The 18,210-nt window shown below is 55.0% G+C and overlaps 1 protein-coding gene and 1 long non-coding RNA gene across 8 annotated transcripts; one reads left to right on the top strand and one right to left on the bottom strand.

Annotated features, from left to right (window-relative positions):
- Positions 1 to 1,380: 1,380 nt before the first annotated feature.
- LOC134760429 (uncharacterized) lies at positions 1,381 to 3,946 on the top strand. The gene is made up of 2 exons (XR_010137844.1): positions 1,381 to 3,291; positions 3,488 to 3,946. It is a non-coding gene; the product is annotated as an uncharacterized LOC134760429 (long non-coding RNA).
- On the bottom strand, positions 3,637 to 18,149 carry SEMA6C (semaphorin 6C). Of its 7 annotated transcripts, XM_063717594.1 has the most exons (20): positions 18,056 to 18,147; positions 15,977 to 16,026; positions 14,075 to 14,246; positions 11,532 to 11,646; positions 11,194 to 11,257; positions 10,981 to 11,037; positions 10,202 to 10,303; positions 9,891 to 9,981; positions 9,561 to 9,680; positions 9,286 to 9,374; positions 8,442 to 8,659; positions 8,033 to 8,164; positions 7,595 to 7,747; positions 7,175 to 7,348; positions 6,747 to 6,893; positions 6,384 to 6,461; positions 6,203 to 6,258; positions 5,984 to 6,028; positions 5,543 to 5,638; positions 3,637 to 5,103 (listed from the first exon to the last, which is right to left on the bottom strand). In XM_063717594.1, the coding sequence occupies exons 3-20, from the start codon at positions 14,190 to 14,192 to the stop codon at positions 4,064 to 4,066; spliced, it is 2,895 nt and encodes a 964-aa protein (XP_063573664.1). In that variant the 5' UTR covers positions 14,193 to 14,246; positions 15,977 to 16,026; positions 18,056 to 18,147; the 3' UTR covers positions 3,637 to 4,063. The 7 variants fall into 7 exon arrangements, with proteins under 7 accessions (XP_063573664.1, XP_024112822.1, XP_063573654.1 ...); XM_024257054.3 differs by lacking the exon at positions 5,543 to 5,638 and having other exon boundaries at positions 18,060 to 18,149; XM_063717584.1 differs by lacking the exon at positions 5,543 to 5,638.
- Between the last annotated feature and the right edge of the window lie 61 nt (positions 18,150 to 18,210).

Here is an 18,210-nt window from a genome sequence, read left to right as displayed (position 1 = left end):
ACCAGCCTGGCCAAAATGGTGAAACCCCATCTCTACTAAAAATACAAAAATTAGCCGGGCATGGTGGCACATCCCTGTAATCCCAGCTACTTGGGAGACTGAGGCAGGAGGCTTGAACCCAGGAGGCGGAGACTGCAGTGAGCCTAGAGAGCCGAGATTGTGCCACTGCACTCCAGCCTGGGCAACAGAGCAAGACTCCGTCTCAAAAAAAAAAAGAAAGAAACTGAGAAGAAAAATATGATCCAAGCAGCATTTCCTATAAGCTCCCCAAAGTAAATTTTGCTCCAAAACTAATTTGGGGGTATCTGCATAGAGTTTCTGGTCAGCAATACTTGAGCAAGAAGAGTAAAAAATAATCTCTCTTGTGGGGAATGAATAGGGTCTTCATCTCTAGGTATGCTGGATGTTTTCTTTCTTTCCTTCCAGATTACGCTCCTCTATTCTGTAGCCTGTTCTCTGTCCTGGGAGATTGACCTATATGAACATCAATGGGCTTCCTGTGCTTTGGCCTCCAGTTGGATTCAGCCAATAGGGAGCCCTGACAGGAGACTGGGGGAAGAGAAAAGACTGAAGTCAATGTATTGACATCTGCCAGGTGCAGTGGTTCACTCCTGTAATCTCAGCTACTCGGGAAGCTGAGGCACGAAAATCACTTGAACCTGGGAGGCAGAGGTTTTGGTGAGCTAAGATCACACCACTGCACTCCAGCAACTCTATCTCAAAAAAAAAAAAAAAAAAAAAAAGTCACTGCTTCTCTCAAGGCACTCTCCCCCTCCAAGACGTAGAAACCAATAACTCCTTTTATTCTTTTAGGCCTAATACAGTTATTAGCCTCCAGTTACTGACCTATCCTTTGCCCATACCTTTCAAAATAGCCCTTCATTATTTTGAGAATGTTATTTCCTGTTGGGACCCTGTGTGATACACCTGGTAAAGGTAGGTGATCTTTTAGATTCACAAGCTTCATATTTTATCCATGTACTTGAACCTTACTCTCATACATATAACCTTATATTCTTATGAGCCAACAATTCTGCAGGGTCAACTGCTGGAATAAGTAGCAGAGAGTGACGCATACCTGTGTGGTTCTCATGGATGGGACAGTGACATCAAGGAGTTAAAAACCTGAGAGACAATAATAGCTCAGGCCCGTGACTTAGCCCCCAAAGAACCCAAGATGCCGAACAGCTTTTCAAGCTCTGTGACTGTGGAACCTTCTGTGATTCAAGTCCCCAAAGCCTTACACAAACTGATGGACTCTGTCTGCTGGGGCCCTGGTTTCTCCATAACCTCCCAGGATGCCTCTGAGAAATCAGCTTAGAAATCCCTGAGAATGATGATGCTATCCTCCCGTTGGCACATTCTGGTTTTCCTAAAGACAAAAACTGAGCTAATGGTATGATTTTTTAAAAAAGAGTATTAGCAGATTCCTTGAGGTCATATTTATCCTTCTATTGTCAGGGATAATTTACTTGAATTTATCATCTTAATTTATTATTCACTACTGTCTATCAGGGAGAGGCATCTGTATTAATGAACTGCATACTTGGTAGAAGTCTGCTTTATTTTGGGCAAATAATTTTCCCACAAAGCACTTAATTTAAATATATATGTTTATATGCTAGTTTACAAATCCCTGTTGCCATATGTTCTTTCCATTCCTTACCAAAAAAACAGCCTCAAAGATGTTGGTTGAATTGCCAAGGTCACATAGAAAACAAGAGGTAGAGACCCAGGACTGTTGCTCTCACTGCAACATAGTTACTTCTGTTAGCTCTGAGAGTTCAGTTTAGATACTCTTTGGCTAAAGAAGTCACCATAGTGATAAATACTAATAAAAGAACATATTTTATAATTAAACTACAACCAGGACTTTAACCTATAAATTACTGCTGCCTGCAAAGAATTACAAGATTAAATTTCCATTGTATGTATCTCTCTTTTAGGTCTATATTTAAACCTTAGGATCATTTACCCTTTTTGTTTGTGACCACCTTCAAGGCAAGAACTGTATTTGAGTTTTGTCCCTCAGAGGACTGTGAAAGGCTGCAGCCTTGAAATTTTTCCTTGTCCTTCCTTTAAAATTTCGGTTTGAAGAGGATAATGAAGTCAAGTGACTGGATTCTCTACTCCTTCCTTGCTTGCTTTCCTCCAGTATGTAGGAAGCTAGCACTGGCCCCGAGGCACCTTGGTTTAAGTAAGGCACCCCATACGGGAAAAACTGAGACCTAAAGGACCACTTCAACCTGGTGAAACAAGCGCCAAGCAAAAAGAGGTCAGACTCTGGAGGACAACCAAATTTGGCCAGACAAGCTTAACTGAAATGGAAGTAATGTTCTCTGAATTAATGGAATGTTCTCTGAAATGGAAGTAATGTTCTCAGGCATTAAAAAACCCTGAGGGTAAAATCTATAGGTGAAAATTATAAGAATACAAAGGGAAAGCGATTGCCTAGTGAAAGCAGATCGCAAAGTTAGGAATAGGAATAACCTATGCGTGAGTTTGAAGGAATTACTATCTCACAAGATATCATGCCTTCGTCTTTAGAAAGCGTTTTCACATTCTAGTACTTGAGCTTCTCAACCCCATTTTTCAGATGAACAAATGGAGGCTCCGGGCGGAGTTTTGACCAGTCATGATCACAAGTAATAAAGCGCGGAACTAGGAACAAGTTCAGGCTTCCCCAAATTGTTCTCAGCAGTTTCCCGCCGAGGACATTTAGGTAGCAAACGGGAAAGAGACTGGTGAGGCTTCCTTAGCAGCAAGAGTTGGCCCAACCCCCAGGCGGCGCCAGCGGGAGAATGTGGGGCTCGAACTGGGCGGACATTGCAGCCACACGGGGGTGAAAAACCCGATTTGTAAATTCGCACCAGCTGCCGCCTGCGTTAGGCCTTAAGCGTGTTAGCGCGAGGGTGGTGGGCGGTGCAGGTGGTCCTGTTCGTCCCTCTCATTGGTGCCGGGGATAACGGACAGGTATCTGCAGCCAGTCCCAACAGGAACAAAGGGAGCATCACGACAGCTACACTCTACCTGCTCCTGAGCGCGCGGAGCTTGAGCGCGGCGGCGGCTTCTTGGGGGGTGGCTAAGCGTGCGTGTGACGCCGCGTGCGCTCTTGTCCCCCGTCCCGCTCTCTGCGGGGGCTGCTCCTTAGGTAAGAGCTGGGGCCAGACCCTTGCCTCCAACAGGGACGAATACTTTGCTGTTTTTTGCAGCCTACCCCTCATGCAACCCAAAATCTTCCAGCCAAATTCTCCTCAGGGCAAGATTTTCTGACGTGGAACTTCAAGTAACGTACGCTGCAGCTTCATTTTATTTCTCAAAAAATTCCCTCCGCCGCCCCAACCCATAGACTAGGCCTTTAAGAAAGTCCCTCTTACCTCGATCCGGAAACGAGCTCCGAGGGCCTTCCCCAGCCTCAACTAAACTTTACCGGGATCCCCCGGGCCCTGGCTCACCTCGACACCATTAGTTCGCTCGTCTCCTTTAGGAAACCTTTCCAGACTGCCCCCCGGCGGGACCGCAGCCATCCCATTACCCGGGAGAGCTCAGGCCCCAGAAGAAGGCAGAGAGCGAGGGCGCCCAGAGCGAGCCGACCGACTAACGCCCTCCCCCGCCCGAGTGAAGTCAGGCAGCGGCTGCGGACACGGCTGTATTGGGAAGCGGAGGCTCCTACACAGTAGGAGAGGCACGTCCCAGACCCGGAAGGCCCGAGGACTCTGGACACAGCGCGCGCGGCCCGCCCGGGGCACAGTCTCTGGGGGAGCCCCGAGGGGCGAGTTAAGGCAGCTTGGCTGGAAGGGAGCGGGGAGTGGGAGTCCGCCAGCTCCCCCCGAAATGCTGGCTCACTGAGGGGACAGGCTTCTCACCTCCCACTCCTCTCTCGAGGACAGGGGGAAAGACAGTCAATAAATAAACCCGAGGCGAAAAGGGGCCTCAGGAGACTCTACGAGTCGGGAAGGCTGGAGGTGCGGGGCGAGGGGGCGGTGAGACGTCCTGAAGAGCGTCCAGCTCGTGGCGAGAGGACTTGGGCGTTCCCCACGCTGGAGGCCGTGGGCCGCTCCCTTTAAAAGTTGAAACGGCCGCAGTTCGGGACGGCCTGGCGGGAGGAGGGCCCGACGAGGGGAGGCTTCGGGGACAACTGGGGCTTCTCGACGTCCACTCTTTTCAGGGCGCGGCCCCGGTAGCCCTCGGGCCGGCCCAGGTACAGGAGGTGCCTCCCGGGACCCCCGGAGTACCTGGAGGGACCTCCCGAGGGGACTCGAGTGAGCAGGGCAGGGGGGGCCCGGTGGCCGGAGAAAGGCAACCTCCGGCCTCCGCCGACGCCCAGCCGGGGAGCAGGGGCGGAGAGCGCGGGCCGGGCGGGGGCAGAGGCGCACCTGCCCTCGGGGGGCACGTCCAGCCTCAGCGGCGGGGCGCACTCGTGGGGCCTGGGCCTGGGGCTGGGGCCGCCCAAGAGGGCAGGGGCGGGCTCCGGCGGGAGCGCCCGCGAGGTTAAAGGGGCGGGGGGTTCGGCCCCCTTTCTGGGTGGCTGCGGGCCGTGCAGGTAGCGCAGCAGTTCCTCCAGGGTGGTGACTTCCACGGCCTGCCCGGGACAGCCGGGCGGCGGCGGCCTCACCAGCACGCGGGGCGCGGGTCCGCCCGCCGCGTGCCCGCCCCGTGAGCGGCCCGGGCCCTCCTTGGCGTTGTTCCTGTTCTGGTTCCACTCCCAGGGGTCCCCGGCGGCGCGGAGGTGCTTGACCGGCAGCTCAGGCGTGGATTCGGGGGTGGGCAGGCAGGCGAGCTCCGGCGGGGGCACGCCCTCCGGAGGCGGCAGGAAGGTGGTGTAGAGCTGCGGCGTCTGCACCGCGTCCCCGTCCTTGGAGGGCGGCGGGGGCTCTAGGCCCCCACCGTGGAGCCGGGCCAAACTGCGGAGGGAGAGAGGGCGCGGGAGCCCCGGAGTCTCGATGTCCTTGCCCCGACGTCGGTGGGCGCGGCGACAAGCACAGGAGACCAGGAGGCCAGAGACTGAGGCGCCCAGGGCAAAAGCTGCGGCCACACTGGCCAGGAGGAGTGGGATGGGGACGGAGCGGGAGGCCGAGGCTGGGGGCAGGTCCCGGCGCACGCCTGCCGACCGAGAGGGAGGAGGGAGGCTCAGCCAAGGGGAGCTGGTGTGGGGGACCTAGGCCCAGAGGCGCCGGCAGTTCCCGGGCCTGACATCGTCCCTCCCGCTACTACTCAGCCTCACTCCTACAGCCTCCACCATCCTCAGGATTCACCTCTCCTGACTCCTCAGCGTACAGCCCACGCACTACCCCTCACACTCAGGCCAGAGCTTGGGCCTGGGGATTCCCCATCCCACTTCTGGCCCCTGTAGCCATGCCAAGAGCAACTGCCAAAAACTGCTCGTGCAGGAGGATTCGGGTCTGGGATGCCCAATTCTGGGGAGGGGAGCCTCCAAACAGGCGTTAGTGAGCACCAAACACCATTCAGTGAGGGGCTTAGAACGCTCCGAGAATCAGCAGCCCCACACTTCACTCCTGTCCCTCCCAAGTATCCCCCTTACCCCGAGTGTGAGCTCCAAGAGTGGAAGACTGGGGCCAGGGGTGGGCATCACTGGGGGGACTGGGGGTCCCAGGGGAAGGGCCAGGACCCGGAAGCACTGGTGGCAGAGACCAGGTCAGAGCCAGTGAGGCTCTTGATCTCTACCCCTGACACCCTTCCAGGGGTCCTTCCTCCCTCCTGTGGAACCCAGGAGTCCAGAACGCCAGCCTCTAGTTTCTTCTGGGTCTGCGGAAGGGCTCATCATGCAGGACATTGATTTATTTGTTCAAAAAGTACCCTACTGTGTGCCAAGTACTGAGCTACATGCTGGGTATCTGGAGGATGCCGACCCTTTTCTGATACTCCCAGGGTATTCAGAATGCTGCTCTGCTGCTGCCACAAGACACACACTCAGGTATGTGGGCTGAGCAAGGGAAGGTGAGGTTGGGACAAGAGGACTCACCATAAGCAGAATCCCCAGGGCCAGACTGACTCCCAGTAGCTCCGTCTATGAAGAAGGGACAGGTTGAAGATGGGGGGAAAGAGAAGCTTCATGAAGAACTGATGGGGTGACTGTACCACAGAAGGAGAGAAGGACAAAAGCCCAAGCCTGGGATGGTGTCTGTGGCCATCATGGCCATGTGCAGCTTTGGCTGCAACCGCAGCTGCCTCTTCTGTTTACCTTGGCAGTCACTATGCTCCATGGATTCCTGGTTCCCAGCCTGATCCACATCAGTCCTAGGAGGAAAACGAAGTGGCTCTAGAATTCTGTACCTTGTCCCTATCTCCCACTCTGGCCCTCAGCTTGTTGTCTTACTGGTGGGGAATTTTATGCTCAGGAAACCCAAGGACCCATCACTTACCCACCAGGTCCCCTGATATCCACACAGCCCCTGGAGCTATGCCATCCACAGTATGGGTCCTGAGAAGCCAAACAGCTCCTAGGGAAAACAGGTGTGTGAAGCTGGATCCCTTTCTACTCCAGTCACTTTCCATTCTGCTGCCTCTTCCCACCCTGGCTTAGAGGAGGCTCCCAGCCTCATTCTCTCCTGTCCACCTCAGTCTCTCCACACCCTGGTTGCTGCCCACCTTCAGAATGCTTGAGGTACCTAGGCACCCTGCAGCCATCCCCTGTGTTTTCCTGCCACCCCAAAGACCTGTGTTTCTGTGCTCTTGCTGGCCCGGGGAGCTTGCCCACACAGGGCCTGGCCTCAGGCCCCTCTCACCTCTGACAGGCCCCATGCCGGGCACACTGGCTGAGAGGGAGGTAGACAATACAGCCAGAAAAAGCCACAAAGAGCCTGTGGCCCTCAGTGTCCAGCTCCAGCCCTATGATCCGTCGTGCTGTTTGGGCTGTCCGCTTCCCACTGCACCTAGGGTGAGGCCAGAAGGAACCAGAGATGGACAGATGAGGCTACCTTTTCCCTGAGTGAGTGGAAGAACAGAAAGCGGGGAGGCGCACAAGCAACTGAGCACAACCCATGGAGCTGCCCCGCCCTACCACACTGTCCAGTCTTCTCACCAAGCCTGTCTAGCCCAGAGTTCCCACCCTGCAAAAGCCAATGTTAATGTTTCCAACCTATTCCCACATCTGCAGCTGCTACCTCCCATCCCATCCCTGCTCTGCAGGGGGCCTACCCTCCAAAGGCCTCACCGGGCAGGGCTGTAGGCATCAATCTCTTCCAGGAGGATGGGCTCAGGTCCCCCAGATCGCCAACCTGGGGGCAGCACCTTCAGCACTGTCCCATCATTGGAGCCAAGGAACATGACTGTGATGTTACTGTGGGGACCAGCCATGCCATCCACAGCTACTTGGGTCAGTAGGGCCCTGGAGGAAAGGGCCTCAGGTCAGGGAACCTGTCTAGTGGAAACCTGAGCATTTCAGGGAGAGCCCAGCTGTCCTGGTAGCTGTGCCTGTGCCCTTCCCCCAGGCCCCAGGGTTCCCTTCTTAGCTCTCTCCCTTCTACTTTCACAAGTTCTTCCTCCCACCAATGCGGTTTACCTTGTTGGGTCAAAGAAAGAGGAGGGTGGCTGAGAACAGGGAGGCAGTGGTCAGTGTTTTTCAGCCCCATACCTGCTAGTGAGAGTGAGTAGAGGCTGATGGGTGGCAGGTGGTACAGCGGGGTCCAGCAGCGGGTGAGCCTTGATGAAGGTCAGGACATCATCAGGGAGGTCTCGAGAAGAGGAGAACAAGGCAGCTCCCCCTACTCCTGCACAGGATCCTGGCCTGGTGGGTGAATGGGAAGGGGCTGCCTTTGGACTGGGAGCTGGAGCTTAGTTAAGCTCTGTGCCCCCTACTGCTCCCAAACCTGACTAGAAAGCCTTGCTCCCCCTCCACACAGACACTCATAGCACTGTTACCCTTCCCTGCCGCAGCTCTTCAGCCCCACTGCCACCCCACTATAGTTCCCCACCCTGAGGCCTTGGACATCTCACTACCTCCTCACAATCCCATCTTGGGGGCAGACGCTGCTTGCTTCTGCCCCCACAAAAACCACTCCATCCTGGGTACCTGGGTGAGGGGACTCTGTCCTCAGACACAGGAGTCCAGGCCCCATCCAGACTCCTCTGTTCCTTGAACTTGCCCTCAAACCCACGCTCAATCTCATCCAGGTAGAAGGCGCAGACGGCAGAGCCAGGGATGCTGGAGGAGCCAGAAAAGATGCAGGATAGGTGCTGAAAGGAACTGCACAACTTCCCCCAGGAAGAAGTGGTGGCATCCTTCATACCACGTTAAGAGGTAGAGACTGAGGAGGTGGGGCAGCCACTGGGTGCCACACTAGGAGAAAAAATGGCAACACAGCAAACTGGCTTTGCTCGGAGGTTCCCTTAACTGCCCCATCAGTAGGCTGTGAAAAGGGAGTCTGGAGGCTGGTGAGGCAGGGGACAGATCGGGTCACACTAGTCAGCCTAGTACCAACCTATTGGTCTGGGTGGTGAAGACCCCAAAGAGAGCAGAGCGGCCATGCAGGTTCACAGGCCCAGTCAAGGCCTGTAAAACGTCAAAATAGAAAGTAGAGTCCCCAGGGACAGAGCAGTTGAGCCGCAGCTTCAGGAAGGATGTCCAGTGGCGGTCCAAGGCCCGAGGCGAGCCGCCCATGTCACGTTTACATACTCGGGCTACGCGGGAGAACTGCACCTAGGAGAGGAGAGTGGAGTAGACAATGGTGAGACAGACCCACAGGGCCAGCTGCATGCAAGGAGTGTGGTGAGTTAAGAGCAGTAAGGGGCTGGGCACGGTGGCTCACTCCTGTAATCCCAACACTTTGGGAGGCTGAGGTGGGTGGATCACGAGGTCAGGAGATTGAGACCATCCTGGCTAACACGGTGAAACCCCGTCTCTACTAAAAATACAAAAAAATTAGCCGGGCGTGGTGGTGGGCACCTGTAGTCCCAGCTGCTCAGGAGGCTGAGGCAGGAGAATGGCGTGAACCCGGGAGGCGGAGCTTGCAGTGAGCCAAGATCACGCCACTGCACTCCAGCCTGGGCAACAGAGCGAGACCCCGTCTCAAAAAAATAAAAATAAAAAATAAATGTGAGGGGCACAGTGAATGAAGGGTGTGGCATGGTAGGTCAACTTGGGTCAAGGGTAAGGGACAAGCAGGATGTGGGGGCAGAGGGCTTGGGACTATTCCAAGTTGAGGGGTGAGAGTCCAGGGGATTGCTTTGTGGAGATTATGGTCAGGAGCTCTCCTCCCACTCAGACTGGCTCCTCAGGATCCAGCAGAACCCTCCAGCTACCCACCCTGATGCCCACCTCCTTACCCTTCCCAGCCGAGCATCCTCCACAGAGACCTCGCGGAAGAAGAAGTAGACGTGGTCTCCATGCTCCAAGGCATGGACAAAGTGTGGCTCTAAGATGGGGAATGACGGGAAAGGGTATAGAAGAGTATCTGTACCTGCTCAGAAGCTCCTGGCCCCACACTGCTCTCCCCATTGCATACATACACACTACCACACCACTTGCCTGCTCCCCGCCACAGTCCTCCCTCTGTGCCTCCTCCCCAATAACAGTCTCCTTTCCCCAGGCCCGCCCTGACCTCGGAGCCACTTGGAGTCGTACTTGGCCGAGCGGAGTGGGGGCTGGGGCCCAAGGCTTCTGTAAACTACAGCATCACTGGCCTGGAAATCCGCAGCTGTGGCTGAGTACAGGCTGCCCTCTGGAGGGATGGGTGGAGTGGGGTCAGGGGAGGGCTCAGGGATCTGTATCCTGCCTCTTCTTGGGCCTCTTGCACCCCTACCTAGGCCTGGCCCTGGCCCCTACCTCAACCCTCCACTCAGGGGAATGGGGGAAAGACCCACTGGGAGAGGAGCTAAGGTGGGAGCTCCCTCCAGCCACATGCTTTCTTCTCACTTGCCCAGTTGCACACCTGCAAAGACGGCCACGTTGGACTGGGTGGCATCAAAGGGGCATCGAGCCTGCCCACTCAGTTCCTCACCCTCCTGCTGCAGCGAAGTTATCTGGGGGTAGAGGGAGCAGATGCCTGGAAACTTTAGGGTCTTGGAGTCTGGCTCCATAGCCTATTCCCTCCTGTCCCGTTGCCTCCTCCCCAGCCCCTCTGGACCCTTGCATTCTGGGCACTCCCATTCCCCAACCGCAGTCCCTGGTCCTTTCCCATCAAACCAATGATTGCCCATCTTGCCCCAATTCCCATCCTAACCCCCACCCTCTCTTTTGTACCCCATAGCTGCGGCACACAGGGCTGAATGAGTTCGTTCCACAGGCAAGGAGCGTCTGGGAGTCCCAGGGAACAAGAACACGAATATAGTTGTAGCACTCGTCCTAGAGAACCCAAAATTCTAGGTCAGTGACAGAGGGTCCTGGGACTGAGAACAGGAGGTAATAGAAAGGTGGGCTTACAGGGCGGGTGCGGTGGCTCACGCCTGTAATCCTAGCACTTTGGGAGGCCAAGATGGGCAGGTTGCCTGAGCTCAGGAGTTCAAGACCAGCCTGGGCAACACGGTGAAACCCCATTTCTACTAAAATACAAAAAATTAGCTGGGTGTAGCAGCATGCGCCTGTAATCCCAGCTACTTCGGAGGCTGAGGCAGGAGAAATGCTTGAACCATGGAGGTGGAGGTTGCAGTGAGCCGAGATCGTGCCATTGCACTCCAGTCTGGGCGACAGACTGAGACTCCGTCTCAAAAAAAAAAAAAAAAAGAAAGGTGGGCTACTCCTCTTGAGCCCAACAGAGCAATGTGAGATAAAGTCCCAAATAAGCTGTTTGCTGGCCCTCTGGCCTTCTGCAAATCCTTTGGCCTCTCTGAGCCTCACTTTTCTTTTCTGTGAGGCATGTAAGAGAAACTGAAAATCAGGAATTCTCTTTCCTTCTCATTTTCCCCTGTGGCCTGGGATGGAAAAAGTGTGAAGGAAATTGGGCATAGTAGAGGACCAGTTGGACAGAGACTGGGGGCAGAGTAATCCTCTCCTTCCCTCCACATTCTCGTCTCACTCCTTACCGTCAGCTTTCCCCGTACAGCACAGTTCTCCACATCTTGGCTTCTCCATGTTAGATACTGAAGGGATAAGTTGAAGAGGGAAAATCATGGGCAACTGGGTTCCCTCCTCACATTATGGCTCCTTTTGGATTCTTCTTCCCACCCACCTGACCAGCATTAGACCTCTCCCAGCCTCATCTCCACGTCTGCACCTCTTCCCACACAGCCCCTCACCTTGTTGGGCACCAGCCCCTCCCCTTCTTCTTGGGCTTGAAGATCGAAGGAGAAAACGTGATCCCTGAAGGGGTAGGTAAGGAGGGGTCAGAGCCTAGTCAAGGCACCCCACCTTACCCACAGTCAGCTGTTCAGGGACAAACAGTGCAGACCTTCTGGCCCTCCCCTTCCCCCTTCCTCCATGCCTTGGCATTTGTGCTCTGGGTCCAAGCATGTCCACACCCCATGGCTTGTGCACCTGCATGTGTCCCCTGCAAGATGCTACAGTGGCCATACAGGTCCCATGTCTGCCCAGGAGCATGCATGTCTGCCCCACAACTGTGCCACGGCCAGTTTACCGGGCAGCCACTAGCAAGGTCCGGTTCAAGGTCAGGAATCTCTGAAAGTCCAGCCCAAGTTCTGCAGCCACAGCATCATCCTCCAGGCCCCGAAACCAGGATAATGGGGAAGTACCTAGAGGACACAGAGAGATAGGATTCTGAGGATACCACAAATGTCCCCAACACCCTCTCCAACCAGATGAAACCCAGCAGTGGACACAGTGGATGTGTGAGGTTAGAGTGCCCAAAAGCTATTCTTAATACCAATAACACTGAGTACTTAATCTCTGCCAAACACAGTGTTAGCACTTTACATGCATTGTCTCATTTAATACATGGTCCTGTGAGGTAGCTTTGGCCCCATTTTACAGATGAGAAGCCTGAGACTAGAAGCCATTTAGGAATTTGCTCATTTAGCTGGGAAGTGGCAGGTATCAGGATTCAGATCCAGGTCTGTCTGCCTCCAGAGTTGAGCCTAGTCCCTTCTTGGAACTGCCTTAAGGCTAGCAATTTCCTTTCACTCCCACCTTGTGCACTGTCCCACTGGAGCATTTATTCACTCCGTTTCTCCCAGCCCTCTGCACCCTCCCCTCAAGGCTCTTCACAGGCCACCTCAGCCCTCCAAGGTTTCTGCCTCCTCTGACCACCTCACCTCCAGCATCCACCTGGCCTGATCATGGTGGAAACCACAGTCATCAATGGTCAAAGGATAGCCAGAGTTCAGGGATAAATGATTTAACATTTATAATGTGCTTGGCTGGGAGCGGTGGCTCACGCCTGTAATCCCAGCACTTTGGGAGGTCGAGGTGGGCGGATCACAAGGTCAGGAGATCGAGACCATCCTGGCTAACATGGTGAAACCCCATCTCTACTAAAAATACAAAAACAAAATTAACCAGGCGTGGTGGCAGGCGCCTGTAGTCCCAGCTACTCGGGAGGCTGAGGCAGGAGAATGGCATGAACCCAGGAGGTGGAGCTTGCAGTGAGCCGAGATCACGCCACTGCACTCTAGCCTGGGCAACAGTGCAAGACTCCGTCTCAAAAAAAAAAAAAAAATTTATAATGTGCTTGGAGCTGCTTCTAGCACATAGGAGTGTTTGCTATTCTTATATATCCCTCAACAATTACTCCCAGTAACCCAACTGCAGTTCCTCTATCCTTAAAATTACTCTAAATCCTACAAATATAACAGGAACTGCAAATAGATAAAGGTTCTTCTCAGAAAAAGTGGGTTTATGCTTTCTATCATGGTGGGCTTATTGGTGGTACCAGTGGTAGAGAGGCGAGTAAGAGGTGTTGGGAACCACTGAACTAGTATTAGACCTTCTCTATGTAGCTAAGAATAACAGCAAACACATATAAAGCATTTACTTTGCGCCATACAGTGTTCTCAGCACTTTACATGTATAACCTCATTTAATCCCTAAATAATTCCATGAGGTAGAAGACTGTTTTGTTTTTTGTTTTTTGAGACGGAGCTTCACTCTCGTTGCCCAAGCTGGGGTGAAATGGCGCGATCTCGGCTCACTGCAACCTCCGCCTCCTGGGTTCAAGCAATTCTCCTGCCTCAGCCTCCCGAGTAGCTGAGGTTACAGGCACATACCACCAAGCCTGGCTAATTTTTTGTATTTTTAGTAGAAACGGGGTTTCCCCATGTTAGCCAGGCAGGTCTCGAACTCCTGACCTCAGGTGATCCACCCACCTTGGCCTCCCAAAGTGCTGGGATTACAGGCGTGAGCCACCATGCCCAGCTGACTTTTTTTTTTAATCTGCCCTTTTTTTTTTTTTTTAAAGAGATGGGGTAGGGGGTTGGGGGGTGGGATGACTCTGGCTGTGTTGCCCAGGCTGGACTACAGTGGCTATTCACAGGCGCCATCACAGAGCACTACATCCTGAGCTCAAGTGATCTTCCTGCCTCAGCCTCCTGAGTACCCACCACTGGCTCAGAATACTATTATATTCATTTTACAGCTGAGGAGACTGAGACAAAGAAAGGTTAAGTAACTTAACTTAACCAAGGTCACACAGCTAGTGAGCAGCTTGGCAGGGATTCAAACCTGCTAAGATTTGGTCTAGCTGAGAGTCCATGTTCTTTTTTTTTTTTTTTTTGAGACGGAGTCTCGCTCTGTTGCCCAGGCTGGAATGCAGTGATCTCCACTCACTGCAAGCTCCGCCTCCTGGGTTCACGCCATTCTCCTGCCTCAGCCTCCCGAGTAGCTGGGACTACAGGCGCCCGCCACCATGTCCAGCTATTTTTTTTTTTTTTTTGTATTTTTAGTATAGACGGGGTTTCACCGTGTTAGCCAGGATGGTCTCAATCTCCTGGAGAGTCCATGTTCTTAACCTCCACACGATGCTGCCTCTAAGTGAAGAAACCAGGCCCAGGGATGAGAAGCAGCTGGCAGGAGGTGTCAGCTCACGCTACCTGTTTGCTTCTTTTTGCTGGTCTGGCTGTTAGCTTCCTTGAGGCTGGGAGCCTTCCTGCACCTTGCCTCCCACACAGGGGGTCTCAGTCTCTAATTGTTCACAGAGATGGGGCAAGGTAGGTACTGGGCACTCACCTTGAAGGTCAGAGATCAACAGAGGGAGGGGGTCCTGGGGAAAGGCGGCCTGAGTATGGGGAAGTGAGAGCAGCAGCAGCAGTAGCAGCAAGGGCATGAAGTGGGGGGCACGGGGCATCCTGTGCGGGGCAGCTCAGGCCCCAGGGGGTGCCCCCTCACCCATAAGCCGGCCCTGAAAGGGGAGACAGGGAAAAGTGGGGGAGGAGCGAAGTTCCCTCTCCCCTGACGCAAGCCAGCAGGCTCCTCTCCTGGTCTATCCCCAGAAGACCCTGTGGGGTGGGGGAAAAGAACCCTCTCTCCAGCACTGCCCCAGTTCCAGCCAGCTGTCATTGTCACTCAAGGCCCTTCCCTCTGCAACTGGTCCAAACTGGCTGGTGTGAGGCCTGCATGCATGACCCCAGGTAAGGACAGGACACACCCACCCCCATCTCAGCCTTCTCACTCAGCTTTTCCTCTTCTCTCCTGACTGGGTCTGGGACATCCAGTAGGTGACACCTCCTGGCCCCCCTCTTGCTAAACCCTTCTCAGCTATAATTAGAGACTGAAGCCTTAAAATTATAAATAGTGACTCCTTGGCACTGGGAGGAGGAAAAGGGCACCATGTCTGACTCCCCCTCCCTCCCAGACCCCCACGGCACCCTGGGAGCAATGCAGGCACTGCGCCTAGGCGGGGGCAGCTGTGTGGCTGACACTGTCCTTTCTAGAGTTCAGGAAGACAGAGTTGGGGGAGGCAGCCTAGAGGTCACTGTGCTGGTCTAAGTTCATGCTTCGGGGGCCCTTCCCACTGCTAGGGAAGAACTGAGTAGGGAGGAGAGTTGGTGGGGGGGGACTGTCTTCGCCAAAAATGAATCTGCATCAAAGCCAGATCAGAGGCTAAATTTAGCTCTGGCTGCAGCTGTCTGCCCGACCACTGTGCCACCCCCTCCAGGCTCTCTAGCCCCCTGCTCCTTCCCTGGCTCCTAAGAACCAGTGCATGTACTTGAGGGGAGAAGAGCAGACCCACCCCCTATGAGAAGCCAGGGGTACAAGGGACTAGTGAAGCAAAATGGCTAAACGTGCCTCTTTCCCTTCCTTCCCTCATCCGCCGCCTCTGAAATTAAAATATAAATTATTCAGTGACAGGCAGGTAACTGTAGCCCAAAGTCCAGGAAAAGATGGATATGGTGGAAGAGATGGTGAGACAGGTCTCCTTCCACCCATCAGCCTCCCTCAGCCAAATGACCCTGGCTGGGGCCCACAGTAGGAGGTATATACCAGCTTCCTGCCTTCCCCTAAAATTGAAGTGAGGGACTTGGTCGGCTCCAAAAATCAGGTCAAGAAGGGTGAGACTCCTTTTTTTGTGAACAGATAACTATCCTTCACCAATCCTTAGTTGCCCATCCCACCGTGTCCCCTAAAACAGATCCTAAGCTTCCAGGCCAAGCCCCATTCCATCTCCCCAGTAATTCTACTCTCCCAGCCAGAACCCAAGTGTCCCCTACCCCAATCCAGCATCACTGGAGGGGAGGCTGACGTCAGGTGGGGCCCCAAGAGAGCTGAAGAAGGGAAAAGAGTAGGAACACCTAATGATGACTCCCCTTCCCCAGGGCCAGAGTAGCAGCTAGCTAACGACCCTCTGGTGTTGAAAGGCTGGGCCTTCCTCCCTCCCCCGACATGTTTCCGGATACTGTTGTTCCCAGGGGAAGAGAAAGGAAGAGAAAGGGACATAGCTTGTCTCTCATCCTCCCCAACCTGCTCTCCCCACCACCCCCCTGCCTCCAAGTTGTCCTGAGCAACTGGTATCTTCACCCTGGAAACAACTTTGGTCTCTGGCAAGTGGGGAGAAGAGCCAGCCCCTCTTCCTGCTCCCTGCTCATGCCTGCTTCCACCCTCTGCCCTCAGGAGCTGCTGCCCTTTCCTTACCTGGGGTGGTGACTCCTGTGGGGGCTTGAGGGGGATAGGAAACCTCTGACCTGATGGAAGACAGGACAAAGGAGGGAAGAGACTGCATTATGCTCCCCTTACCACATCCCTTACAAGTAAATGTAAAAATTCAAGAAAAGTCTGCTGAGGCTTGGGTAGGGGAGATGCTGCCTTGAAAATGGGAGGGGGCTGATGACACTTCTTAATAGTTTGGTTACAAAGGTGCTGGTGGCTTCATGCCCAGAGATGTAGGGGAAGGGGATGGCCCCTTTCTAGAAACTGCTAGAACTACAGGGCTAGCCTTGGCAAAGGGGGTCACTGGGAGAGTTTGTGGGGCATGGCGACCACTCCCATGTTAAAGCCCTCAGAATCCAACAGCCTTCTTAGCAAAAGCGCCTTAGCTAGGGACAATAGAGGCTAATTTGCATCTCATTTACATGCTCTTCATTTCCAGGCGAAATGATCTGATAGCAAGCACCCTCAGCCCTTTCCTTCCTCCCTGAGAGAGCAGGCTGTGCCTCCCTTCCACCCAGTCTACACACGCACACACACACACACGCTCACACCCCACTTTAGGCTGGCTTAGTCCAGCCTCTAAAAACACTTGGCTGGCCTTTGCATTGGCCCTCTAGACTCAACTATGATACACCTTTAAGAGGGCTGCTTGTAGCTGTTTTTGGGGAGCAGCATCTTGTCAGCTTCTCAACTCCTGGCCTGGAGAAAAGATCACTCTGCCCTGGAAGAATCCTAGCTGCTTCACACACCCCATCTGAAGCACATGGGAGAGACCTGGCCGACTCTCCCCTTTCCAGATCCTCCCCTTGCTGGGAAGAGGAAACAGCCCTTCTTTCTCCTGGCCCCCAAACCACCTCTGGGGAGTGGCTGGGGTCATAGCCAGAGTCTAGCAGAGCTGTGGAAGGGATGGAGAAGGGGAGACTGGGCTGGGGACAATAGCAGGAAGTCTTTGGGCTGGTCGCCCGCCCCAGTCCACCTTCCTCAGAGGGTGCAGGGTCGCGCCAAGGAGCCTGTGGAACCGGAGCTTTCCTTTCTCCAAGCCATTTCCCCCACTCTTAGCTCTTAGCCCCACACTCAGCACCTACCCTCCTTCCCACCCAACCCCCAACCAGGACAATCCAGGTGTCTAGAGCCTCGAAAGAGGTGGGCCTAGGGCCAGGGGCTCGACGTGTCTCCCCCTCACTGGATCCGGGGCTCCGAGGAGGGGCCGGTAGCAGAGTCTGGGCCGGGACCGGGTAGCAGAGTCTGGGCCGGGACCGGGTCCCAGAGCCACGTTAGCGGGAGGAGGGGCTGGAGGGGCCTGCAGGCGCAGACGGAGAGGGGATGGGAGCGGGGGTTGGGGAGCGGAGGCGGGTCTCCCAGGCCAGGGAAACAGGGCCAGAGGCTGAGAACCGACGAGGGCGGGCCTGAGGCCGGCGCTCAGTGGGGTCCGTGGGCTCAGGAGGCAGTTGCCAGCTCGGATGTCCTCTTTGGGAGACCTCAGTCTAACAAAGCCCCGGGCCGAGCGGGCTGAAGGAAGGAGATAGGCTCTGGGACCGATGTTGCTCGGGGGCCCCATTCGCCGCCTCTTTGCACGAGCCAACCCTTCAGAGGGTGCTCAGATTCCGGCTTGCACAAGGACAGAGAAGCACCCGTGACACAAAGTCCGGAACGATGCGCCCCTCTTCCCATCCCTTCAGGGGCGTCAGGAGGGTCTAGTTCTCCGCGGGTCTCGGAGCCCTAGTTTCCCTGCCGGGAAAGCAAGCGGCCAGGTTTTCCACCCTCTCTACGGTGCGCGCCTCAAATAATCCCTTTTCGCGCTTCCCAGTCCAGCGGGATGCGACTCGACGAAAGCCCAATTGAACGAGGTGCCCAGACTCTGCTCCCACCAGTACAGTTACGGGGCTCGGCCACTGTGCCTCCTTCCTCCCTGCACCCCAATTTCGTTGACCCTCTCCGTCAGCCAGGCACACCGGGCGCCGACACCCTCCCGGGTCCCCTAGCGCTTCAGAAGCTTGCCCCCCGCCGGCCGCGCCCTCCTGCTCCCTCCCCGCCTCCCCGCAGCCCCTTCCCTGCCCGGGGTACTTGCTCCAGGATTCGGGTCAGCGGGATCGAGATCGCCGCGGACGGCCAGCGGCCACGCGCTGCGCTGAGTTCGCAATCCGTGGTTGTGCTCAGGGGAGATGCGATGAGCGTCCGAATTGGATGGTGCTTGAATTTGGGTTCCGGGGCGCTGTCGG

Source organism: Pongo abelii, chromosome 1, assembly GCF_028885655.2.
Source record: "Pongo abelii isolate AG06213 chromosome 1, NHGRI_mPonAbe1-v2.0_pri, whole genome shotgun sequence".
NCBI lineage: Eukaryota > Metazoa > Chordata > Mammalia > Primates > Hominidae > Pongo > Pongo abelii.
The sequence above is the reverse complement of the archived record's forward strand: the minus strand, read 5'-3'. Positions and strand labels throughout refer to the sequence as shown.